General features: G+C 39.4%; 1 protein-coding gene across 1 annotated transcript; it reads left to right on the forward strand.

Moving 5' to 3' along the window:
- Positions 1-482: 482 nt before the first annotated feature.
- Positions 483-8,612, forward strand: VDAC2 (voltage-dependent anion channel 2). The gene is made up of 8 exons (XM_008945360.1): positions 483-728; positions 1,767-1,816; positions 3,837-3,989; positions 4,089-4,141; positions 4,580-4,807; positions 5,963-6,113; positions 7,195-7,252; positions 8,065-8,612. The coding sequence occupies exons 1-8, from the start codon at positions 662-664 to the stop codon at positions 8,154-8,156; spliced, it is 852 nt and encodes a 283-aa protein (XP_008943608.1). The 5' UTR covers positions 483-661; the 3' UTR covers positions 8,157-8,612.
- The last annotated feature ends 3,555 nt before the right edge of the window (positions 8,613-12,167 follow it).

Raw genomic sequence — 12,167 nt, forward strand, 5'->3', positions numbered from 1 at the left:
ACTCCTACCAGGATGTTTTAACTTAACAAGACAACCCCCCAGACTTCAGCTCTTGTACGGTATGGGGAGCTGGGGGGAAACTTCATCAGACCAATTGCTAGTTAATGGCATTAGGCATTCCTTTTTAAACTGTGTGTCTACTATTTAAAATATGGGGCAAATGATGTTGTGAAACAAATATGGACTGGTCTTACGTTTTTGAAAATAAAACGTTGCAGGTCATTTCAAGTGGTTTTCATAAGCATCTGTCAAATTTGACTTTGTGGAACCTCAGGAAATAACTGTCTGCATTATAGGTCCTTATTTCCAGTTTACTGATTTTTGGTGGTAACTGCAAACTCTGGAAATTGAGCTATTAGTTGATTTCTGGTAATTAAGGATGTATGGAGAAATCTACTTGAAAAGTTAAGAACTGAATGGTCTTGTAATGCCTCTTCTCTACAAGCAGATTATCTTAACCCAAGAAAACATTCAGTGTTCACAGTGATCATCACTGAAGATCTATAGATTTTCACAGAATATTGTAATTGTTTGAGCCATCTATTAGTTGCCTTCATGTATGAATCTGCCTTAAAGAGTATCTTTGAAGCGAGTTGTAGCATTTTTGTGTGCATATTGGTAAAAGGTTTGCTATTAACTGTGCCATTGTCTTTCAGCTCCAATGGCGATTCCTCCATCATATGTAGACCTTGGCAAATCTGCCAGAGATATCTTCAATAAAGGATATGGTAAGAATAGTACCTTTTATAAAACATGGTGTTTGTGGTGCAGCAACGAATTGCCTTTTTAAGCCTGTTAAAAAACACTTAAAACAAACAACAGCATTTGAGCACTTAATTTTGGGGGGGAGCAGATGTGTTGTTTTCTATCATTACCATCAGCTAACAGATCATTGAAGGCTTTTTGTGGGCTGTTTTGATACAGAGCCTGTTAAATCTTACTGCTTTAGGTACGTAAATGTCAGAGGTGTACAAGTATGTCAGAGTATAAGTGTTAAGTGTAATTTCACTTGGGACCATGCTTTGTTTACCTGTCTGTGCCACAACATTTGTTGCTATAGCAAGGGATGTACACCTTTGTAACATAGCCTTCGGAAAAGAGGAATAGCTGTTGGGGTAAGGAATCCTTGAACTTTTAAAAATTCTGTAATACCAGGCAGTTGCATAGTTTCTGCTTGGTTACAGTGCTCTTTCTTTGTGATCTTTGGGAATGCACATGGGGACTTTTTCACCAAGTCTGTCACTCAGCTCCAGGGGCAACAATGTGAATCAACACTCCATAAAGCCTACTGACATTACAGTTCCAATGGCTCTGTATTTCCCCATGACTTGTACAGTTTTTTACTTTGAGATATTTCTTCTTGGTGCTGAAAGACTAATTTTATGCATTGAGATAGCTCTTCAAATGGCATTAACTGCAAAGCTAATGCCATCCTTGGAACACAAACAAATGCATTTTGTCTGTCACTAAATTTACTCCTAGAATTTGTAATTTGGTAGTTAAATATCCTAGTTGCAACTGAGAGGCTACTCCTCACTTCCTTCACAGTGATGATAGAATGGCACTGCTGGCTTGGTCTGGAGTGGCTTTCTCTACCTGTTGTAGCACCTAAAATTTGAGTGTTTCTGAAGTCAGACTATGGTTGGTTCTATCACTCTTTATATATATATAATGTGGCAGTGATGAGACTGCTTGGAAAAGCAGCTTGTTGGAAACGTGCATGGTCTTAGTTAAAGCTTACTGGTGTAACTTTGACTTCTGTTAAGGTTTTGGGTTGGTGAAACTGGACGTGAAAACAAAATCTGCAAGCGGAGTGGTGAGTTTAAATACTTTTTAGTATTATGTTTTTTCTGGATATCTTCTGATATTTAATTTGAATGGACACATTCCAGATGCTATTAAGTAGTTCATAGGTTATATGACTGACAAAGTTTTGGTGTAAAGTTTTTTCAGAAGCCTGTAGAGATGTAACTTTATTCTGAAGGTAACAAGGGTATTACAGTGTTTAGTAATCTTCACAAAATAAAAAGGTTCATTAGTTATCCCTCTTCTGATGTCTGAAGGTGAACAAACAGCGGACGCATTTTTGAAGTATCTTAATATATCAAGCATAGTACAGAGAGTTTATTTCTAAAGCACCTTGTGATGCTGTTTGTGTTTGGTGGGAATTTCTGGCATCTTGGTGCTTGTGTGAAGTAGTTGGCAGTGAATTAGCATGTTGCATCTTGAGCTCCTCTTTACAGGTATGAGTGTTGCAGTGATGTTCCAAGCAGCATCTCCTGTAACTTTTATCTCGTTCTGGAGCAGACGTTGCAAGATAACAAAGATTATTTTTTTTCCCCCCCCCCCATAACTGGAGGCTTTAACAGCATAATGGGCTGTTGCCCGACTGAAGCACTGTTTGCAAGAGCCCTGTTACAGATGTTCTTATTTTAGCTTGTTTCTTCCAACAACTATCAGTAATACTGGTAAAAATATCTGAAAAATCCAAGCCCTCATTGTCAAACCTGTATCAGTTACAAGTTGTCCTTCCTAGAAGGAGAAAGTGCTGGGATGTATGTACTGCACGTGCTTCAGAGGAGAGATAAGAGAGAATGTCATAATTTGCTGCTCCTGAAGCTGTTACCACAATGGCTGCAGCCATGTATACCCTATGCAGTAGGAATAGCACAAAACAAACAGTTAAAGCTGAAGGTATTTGAACTTGAAGTTGTGTAGTTCCTCTCACCTGTGAGAAGTAGACCTTACAAGAATTATGCAACTGTGTGAGTGGTTTAGTGGTGCACTGATGTAACACAAGTAAATGTTTTGGTCGTGGTTAGATCTGATCACTGTTAGAGAACAGTCTCATGTGTGCTTGTGATGTGCAGTAGGCCTTAGGCTGTGAGGGTAGAAATGCTTAAGGACTTGTGATTTCAAATCCATGTTTCCTTCTGGGGGAGTTGAGTGTGAGGGGTCAATTTGAAAGTAATACTACTCATGGAGGAAGTTGGAGATCAAATCAGATTTATATTTTAAAAGTTGAAATAAACTCTTTAAGGGCAATAATATTTCAGTGGAAGGAGCTCCTTCACATCTGTTTGCAAACCAGACTTCCACTTCTGCTAGATATTGCCTTTAGCTTCTGAGTAGTGCTACATGGAAGTTATTCCACCTGCTCTTGGTGAGAATCTAGGTGGTAGTGATGAAACACATCAGAGACTATTAATTTAATAAGGAGATGGGGGCAATAATGCTGACTTTTAAATACTTCCAAGAATTCCAAGTAAGATGCTGCCAGAAGTTGCCGTAGTTCTCAGCTCAAATGTGAATGTTCTTCCTGCATGTCACTAAACTCAAGTGTCAGGGGACCAGGAGCTTCATACATGTCACTAAAAACACCTGTTGCCTATGGCTTGTGTGAAAGACTGTGCTTTGGTTAGTCTGAGAGCTCTTAAAAAGCTACAAAACCCCCTGCCCCCTAGACAAAAAACCAAACCACCACCCACCCTGCTCTCAGTTTGAAAACTGATGTTGTTCTGTGACCTTTTACAGGTGTACATAATTTAGCCTTGGAGGTGGTTGGCTGAGATAATGAAAATACATACATGAACTTTAAAGAATTTTACTTGAGTTGTATTATGTGCCTTAAAGCATTCTTGGTTTGATTTTTAATTTGCTCACTGGGAGTATCAGACCTAACCTTGTGTTTCAGGGGCTTGTTTCTGCTTTTAAGGAGAATACTTTTGATAAGTACTGTCTTGCTCCTGAGTTATGTTGCAAACCTGTGTATTTTGTAATAGTGGCAGAAATACCACATGTATCTTCTTGTGTAACATGGACACTATCCTTTTCAGGAATTCACAACATCTGGTTCATCGAACACAGACACTGGAAAAGTAAATGGGAGCTTGGAGACCAAATATAAGTGGGCTGAGTATGGGCTGACTTTTACAGAAAAATGGAACACAGATAACACTCTGGGAACAGAAATTGCAATTGAAGATCAGGTAATAGACTATTTAGACTATAATAGAGTATTTATTTGCTCTACCTAATTGGCAGAACTGGATTTATAGCTTTATCTTCTCTTCTCCCCTTTCAATTAGATTGCCAAAGGCTTGAAGTTGACATTTGATACAACTTTCTCACCAAATACAGGGTAAGAATTGTTAACCATTTTGCCTTATTTAGGGCAGTAACAACACCCACAGTCTGTAAATGTTCTTCTGGTCTGTTGTATTGACAGAGCTGTTTGTATGATTCGCTACTGATCCCGAGTAGCAGATGCCAACGCGTGCTAAAGGCTTCTGCCCTTTAGCATCATCACATCTTATTCTATGGGGTTACTACTGGGCATTTCACAACAGCCCACTTTGCTTATTTTCTGGGATAGAAAGACTTTAAAGATTGTGGGAGATGTGAAAATGCCCCTACACGTGTCAGGAAGAGCCTGTGTGCGGCAGGGCTGTGCTTTGGCCCAGTCCAGCAGGGGCACGTGCACGGCGTTTGGACGTTGTGTAGAGTCACATGGCTCAAACTTGGCAGTTTATTGAGGAATATCAAGCTTTATCTTAAGATAACTATTTCTCTGTTTCAGAAAGAAAAGTGGTAAAATTAAGTCAGCTTATAAACGTGAATGCCTAAACCTAGGTTGTGATGTTGACTTTGATTTTGCTGGACCTGCAATCCATGGTTCAGCTGTCTTTGGTTATGAAGGCTGGCTTGCCGGTTACCAGATGACTTTTGATAGTGCCAAATCAAAATTGACAAGAAATAACTTCTCTGTGGGTTACAAGACTGGAGACTTCCAACTGCACACCAATGTGTAAGTACTGAAAATTGTGTCTAGCTTTACAGAAGCAGGCTTTCTCTACCTTCCTTTATAGTGAGAACACAAATGCTTAAAATACCAGGAGGTGCTTCCAAGACTGTTAAGAGGGCTGCATTTTTAAATAGGATACCCTAAATAATGATAAATGTTACTATATATTACCTCCTTTGCAAAACACTGAACGCCCTTGGCCTGTTAGCACGTAAGCATAATAGCTGTTACCCCCTACTAAATGCTGAGGTTGGATCCACATTGGAACTGAAGTAGTTCAGTTACATGGAGCTGATCATAATGCTTTTTCACACTTTCCCATTACATAGAATTGTATCTGACTGTATTTTAAGGGCAGTGGATTTGTTAGAGGTAGTAATTAGTGTTGCATTGTTCAAGTAGGCCAGTAGTAGTTTCTGGAGCAAGACTAGAGCTTTGATGTTTGACTTTTTGAGTAGCTTTATCTTCTTGCCTATCTGGGATGAAGAGTGCATGAAACAGTATAAGTAAACAAGTGTAAGATATTTGTTTATGAACTTTGTTCAGACTTGCTGCCTTTAGATCTTCAGTGTTCTTCAGAGCAAGCTGATTAAAACCTGCTGAGGAATGTGATGTTTTCAACCTGCATTCTAATGTGTGTAGTTAGGAAATAACTTGATTTTTGAGGTAAAAGTTTGTCCTTTGGAGGGGCAGGATGGGGCTTGTGTCTGTCTGGGTTTATGGAAGTGGAGAGGTATAAGAGTGAGCTACAAAATGTTTTATACTCTGGGCTCTAAGAATAGAATTTCAGTCAAACATTAAACATTGTGTCAGATATTCCTAAAGAATTAGATGACCTTTTAAAATACATGTATTTAATCATTACAGAATTCAGAATACCCAGTAGTTTTCCAAGGGTGTGATCTGGAACTACGTTCAAGTACCCAGTTTGACATTAGTGTGGGAATGAGCTGTAGTACACTGAAATACCCTGCCTCTGCCCCAGTGAATTATTGCAGTTCAGCTTTGCCCCAGAGCCTTGTTTCACAGTTTTTGACAGATGAAATAAACTCAAGCTTTTGGAATTCTCACTTGAATAAAAATGTGAAGTAGTTTAAAAAAGAAATAATTATTATGTAAATATTGGAAAATAACTTTTTTCCCCCTTAATTTTTACAGAAATGATGGTTCAGAATTTGGTGGGTCAATTTACCAGAAAGTGAGTGACAATCTTGAAACTGCTGTAAACCTGGCTTGGACAGCAGGTAGCAACAGCACTCGCTTTGGCATTGCAGCTAAATACAAGCTGGATTCCACTGCTTCTATCTCTGTAAGTATGGCTCTGACCAAAAGGGTTATGCTAAGCACAATATTGTTTTCAGTTTTTGTGTATCTGTATGTTACTAGTACAGAAGGTGGCAATAGATCAGGAAGTGTTGCAGGAATTACTCTTACAGTCGAGGCAGCTGTAATTAAACCAGCAGTATTTAAATTCTGTAGTGTTGCATACAGAATCAGAGACCATTTGGGTTGGAAGGGACCTTTCAAGGTCATTTAGTCCAACCCCCCTGCAGGGCACAACAAAGTCTCTTGGCATTTGACTTAAAGGTTGTGCTACTCCAGAGGACTCAATTTATTTAAGGAAAAACAAACAAAACAAACAAAAAACACCTCCCTGCCCTCCCTCCCCCCCAAAAAAAATTAAAAATACCAACCCACCTAAAAAAATCCAAACAAACAAAAAAATCACGAAACCAAAATGGCCAAAACCAACAACCCTTCATATGTAGGTCTGTAAGTTTACAGAAATTTTTTGACATCAGTTTTTGGAGAGCTCTGTCACTTTCTCATGGTAAGAACACTGGTGGTACTGGTTAAAAACATGATCTACCAAGAAGTTTTCTGTGTTATGAAGCTAGAATTGAACTTGGATTGTTGGAGTTGTTCTATAGAGGAAGTGATGCAAAGTGAGAAACAATTCTACACATATTGTTTATGATGGTGTTTTGCTGCATGGCTGATTGGACTTGAGAGAGAGTAATTATTTGGTGATTGTATGAACATGGAGGTTTCTTCTGAAGTGGCTCATTTTAGGAGACTATGGTGATCAATTGCTATGTCCTTTCAAAAAGGAGGGAGTGGGAAAGCTTACCTGTCAGACTACAATCCAGTGACAATTCCCCCTGCTCTCACATTCTGTCTGATCTTAAGTATTTCTTCAGCTGTAAGTTGGGGGGCAAGGGCATAACTGGAGGAGAGACTCCAGTGAGCACAGAGAGATTGAAAGAACAAGTAAAATTTGGTTAAGTGGATAATGGCAATATTGCTATGTTTACTTTAGCTTCTGAGTGATAACAAAGAACTAATCAATCACAACATTTCAATTGCTTTTTTTTTTTCTTTTTTTTCAGGCAAAAGTGAACAATTCTAGTCTAGTTGGAGTGGGTTACACCCAGACCCTGAGGCCAGGTAAGGGTAATCACATGGGTTATGTCACACACATACCTTTCATGCATCTCAAAGAAAATCTGTCAGATATGCATTTATGTGGAATTGTTCCCCTTCTTCAGAATAATTTTGTCTTGGAAGGCAAAGTAGTTACTTTACAGTAGCTTATACTTTACATCAGACCTTTATCTAAACTGGACAAATTCTATTCTATCTAATGCTATTTCTCCATCATATTCCTCACTGGTGTAGGAGTGGACTGAATTGTGTTTAATATGTTAGCTTTAGGCTGTGCAAAGCAGTCCATTCTTTTAGCATTTTCTCCAGTCTTACCATATTGAATGATAGCAGGTCTTGAAATCATGATTAATTGTCAAAAGAACACCCTGCCCTTCATATTTAGTAAATAAACCTCCAGAACTTAACTTGTTCTGTTTAAATATGAAAACTAATGCTATATTGCCATTAGTTAGTTCCATATTTGAAAACAAAGAAAAATGGTTGTTTCATTCCATCTCTTCCTTGGTCTTTCTCTGCATAATTTTCTCCCTTCTTTGCACAGATTGACATAGAAAAGGACAGCTCTTGTGTGTCTTACCCATTAGAAACTTTTATATGCCCCCTTTATAACAGGGTATTCACAAAAAGCATCTAGCTTGAGTCACATGACCAGCTTTCAGTAGATTTCATGGGTAAATGGATTCTTCTGTAGAAATGTTTAGGGGAAAGTAATGAAATAGAGCTACAACTGGGACTTGTATTGGTGGGAATTTGAGTTGCATGAAGTCTACTCTGGTTTTATGTTGTAAAAATGCTGTTTAAAAATCTTGCAGGTGTGAAGCTTACTCTGTCTGCCCTGATAGATGGAAAGAGCATTAATGCTGGTGGCCATAAACTTGGTCTTGGCCTGGAATTGGAGGCTTAAAAAGGCGAAGAAACTGCTGCAGAGAAGGGATATCAGAAGAATTTGGCCTTAAAATGTATTTCCAATGTGACCAGCAGGCTTTTTTCCCCATGAAGGATGACCTAGAACAAGAGCTGTATTTGAAGTATTTAGACAGTTACTTGTTAGCTGGTTTCTAGTTAAATTGGTTACCCATCTAGTTACAATTCTGCATTAGTGCAGTCCCTTAAACATTATTTAAATGTATTTAACTGTTTAATGCGCTACCCACAAATAATGAAATAGACATTTATGAAAACTGTACAATTGTGTGCATGTTTGTTTTTATGTTCCTTTTAACATTCAATATTGCTATTGAATGAAAAATGGATCAGTGGATGTTTTGAAATGAGGTCAACAATTTTGTTAAATCACCTGAAGTAGAAATACATTTGATATCCCAAGACAAATTATGAATAAAACAAGTACACACACATACTTGTGCCTCAGATATTTTAAGAGTTAAGATACGAGGGTAGTGCTAAGTTAAGTTTTACCATTTAACTTAAAATAATCCAAGAAGTAGTGCTCTATACCTTTGTGCAGTTAAGGACCCTCACTCCATCCGTGACAACACTGAATATAGATGGTTTTCACTGAACAGTTGGATTCCTCAAGCAAGCTGCAATATGCTTTTCTGTCAGGTAAGATGTGTCATGACACAAGATTTAATTCACCCTGTGTTCCACGGGCAAGGTTTAACACATTAATAGTTGGCCTACTGATGCAAATAGTACAGAATGATGTACTTGGCACACTGAGACATTTAAGAACTGACTCCTTGATGCTTTTGCCCAAGGGCTGCAAAACCTCAGCACAAGCACACCCTTTGCTTATATTTGTATGAATTGAGACGTACCTCTGCAACTGAATGTAACGGTGTAAGGTACAACAGGCTGCTTATCCCAACTGCTGTGAGAGGTTTCTGCTTAAAGTGACTGAAATAAAGGCTTCATTTTAAATGGAGACAGAGCAATATGCATCGGATGTTGCTTTCCCTTTGATTAATACATGTTGCCAGAGACACTTTTAAGTCCAGAATAATGAAGAATCTCATGTTTTTTTCAGAATAGAATTAAGTGATAAGTATGAGGGACATTTGATCTGTGAACATATCCCTTAAGGTCAAACATAACTCGCTGTGAACGTTTCTAATATGAAATGTAAGCACTGTAACTACATACCTTTTAATTAAGAACGTGGATTTATTGAGTTCAGGGGACTGCCTGGAGCCTACTTATTACAGTCTCTTACAGCTGAGAAGAGTATCTTGAATACTTAGTCTTGCAGTCTGTAGCTCACAGCAGCTTCCTTTATGGGGCAGATGTCTAGCTTCTAATCAGGAAGCTTTATGTCTGGTTTGCAAACTGTGTGTGGTTCGTGCTGGATTAGACTGAACCTCCATAAAGTCCTAGTCCTTTGCTTGAGGTCTTGTTCCATCCTGCATTGTTGCCCTTGTACTCACATTCTCAAGTACTCTTGTAAACTTCTGTGGAATAGCTGAGCAACCTTCTTGCAGAACATGGAGTGGAGCTTAAGCTTCCAGCCCAGGCTCTTGAGCAGGCTTACTGGTGTGTATAACTCGTTTTGTTACATGACAACGAGGTTTGGCAAGGTCTGTGTTTTGGAGTACCTGCACTGCTCTTGTGGCTAAATGCCCTTTCCTGAGGAGTACTTGCACCACTCGGTGATGGAAGAAGCAAGTAAGGTATAGTTTTTTGCTCCCTTACTTGCAAATGAGTTTGAAGTGTTTTTATGTGCTAGACCACTTAAAGCTAGAGACCGTGTGGCCAGATGTGTGAATGCTGGTACAGGTTCTCTTTAGTGTGCCTCACGGTGCCTCACACGGTGTGCCCAGGCTTCTTCAGGGGGCAGGGCAGAGTGAAGCTGTGCATTGTCTAGCTGTAGCACCTGGGCAAATAAAGGACTCTGCCTTTTGCTTCTGAACAATGTTTGTCTGCATCCTTAAACCAGCATGGCTGCAACACTTTTTTCTGCAGTTTTTGGAAGCTTTTGGTAGGGCTGTAGTGGTCTGACACTTTGTGGTGGTGGTTTTGTGGTTTGTGGTTTTTTTTCCTCTAACCCTTCTGTACCTGCTCACCTCAAGCAGACATTGCAGAATTTCTCAACTTCTCATACAAATCAGTAATGGAAAGCTTGAACCTATTCATTCTACTCCATTTTACTCTGTTTTCATGTGCATCACTTTACTAGTCCTCAGCCTTTAAACCTCAAGTAGTTTAATTTGTTACAGTTTTGATAGGCAACTGGAGAAATAAAAAGGCTTTGCAGTAGTTAAGACAACTGTGAGAATGTGAGTTTTCCTAAAATACTCTGTCATAAATCACTACTTTGAGCATGAAAAGGAAGTTCAGTGTCTCTCTCTTGACATCTCTCAAGTGAGACTTACAAAAATGGCTTTCAGGCTTCTTTTTCCAGGGTGTTGCAGAAGCTGGGGGTGTAATTGGAGTTTTGTGGCAAGGAATGTTGGTAGTTTAAATAGCTCCATTTTGTTAGAACATGTGAAAAGCCTTAATGATAACTTTCAGTGCTAGCCAGACTTTCCTCGGGTGTCATTCTGAATAAAATAAAACCACTTGAGGTAACCAGTGACTTGAGCCTGGCTGTGCATCTTGTGAGAGCGGTACCGTTGCGTTGGTGTCTAGTACACCTGGATTAGGGGTTGTCTGTGTGCATCTTGCAAGGAGACTTCATCATGCTTTCATAAATAAAAACCCTTTCACATGAGATGATGACATTGTGGATTTTGCACCAACTCAAACATCTATGCTCTTACTGTGCTGTAGAAATTTTCCAGGTTGTTTCAGTTAGCCTTGCATCTTCCTGTGGTTCAGCTTGTTGTGGTATATTCTTAAACATCTCCTGCACAATGCAGTCATTCAAAGCTAGGACATTTTTTTGAAACTGTTTTGGAATAGGCATGGAAAACTTTCCACCCCCAGGCACTGGGCACAGGTTTTTACCTTTCCCTTGGCTATCCCTAGGATAAAGCCAGGTGGTAATAGAGTGTGCTTCCTGCCCTGTAATGCCCTCTTCTGGTGCTCGGCTTATTACTGCCATTGTCTGCCGGGCACAAAGATGCATTTAAATCTACACTGACTGCACTGCTATAGGGAGCAGGAGCGAGCAAACAGAAGGCAGCCCACACACAGATGCATCAGCCCTGCTTATGTCAAATCAAAGGCCTTTGTTCCTGCATCATACCAGCCGGCAAAGACAGAAGCAATTTTATGCGAGAGGTAAGCCACTAACAATGACAGGTACTGGCTCACACCTGTGGCAGCAGTGTCTTAATGCAGGTACAAGTGCTTCCCGTGGGCCAGCAGAAAGGCAAACCCAAAGAAAAAGCTGCTTGTGTTGTTACCTGGCATGAATGGGCTACATTTTTTTGCAAGTGGTTTTATCATGTTTGTCAGCCTCCCTTTGCAGTGGAATATTTCTGTTCCTGATCTGGCATAGGAATAAAACCAGATTCTATCCATTATTGTAGCGTGCACTCGTATATAAGTGATGTTTCTCTTCTCATGGTTGTTCCTGGGCCTGCCTTTTAGTTGCCTGTTGTCTGGCTTTCATGTGCTGCTGGGTCAAGTGGGACACAATGAACAACTGAATTAATTTTTGTGAGCCTAATGTACAGCATCTATTTTAGCAGCAAATATTGATGCTCATGTAAAAAGAGGCAAACTTTTTTTGCCCATCAGTTTCTGAAAAGAAATATGCAATTAAAACTTATAAAAACATGGGGTGTTACACAGTGATATTTGGTCTGTATCTATGCTTGTGTATCTACTGATGTTGGGAAAAGTGCTGACACATCATTAAAGATGACAAAGCATTCAGCTCCAAACGTTTGACCTTTACTACAGTATGTTCTTAAATGAGAGTTTTCTTCTGAAACCAAGGCAATACTTGCAGTGCACTTGCTGCTGGTTAACAGTAGACACCAACTGAAATCTTTCAAAGGTTTAAGGG

The sequence above is a fragment of the Merops nubicus genome, unplaced genomic scaffold, assembly GCF_000691845.1.
Source record: "Merops nubicus isolate BGI_N331 unplaced genomic scaffold, ASM69184v1 scaffold36708, whole genome shotgun sequence".
Lineage (NCBI taxonomy): Eukaryota > Metazoa > Chordata > Aves > Coraciiformes > Meropidae > Merops > Merops nubicus.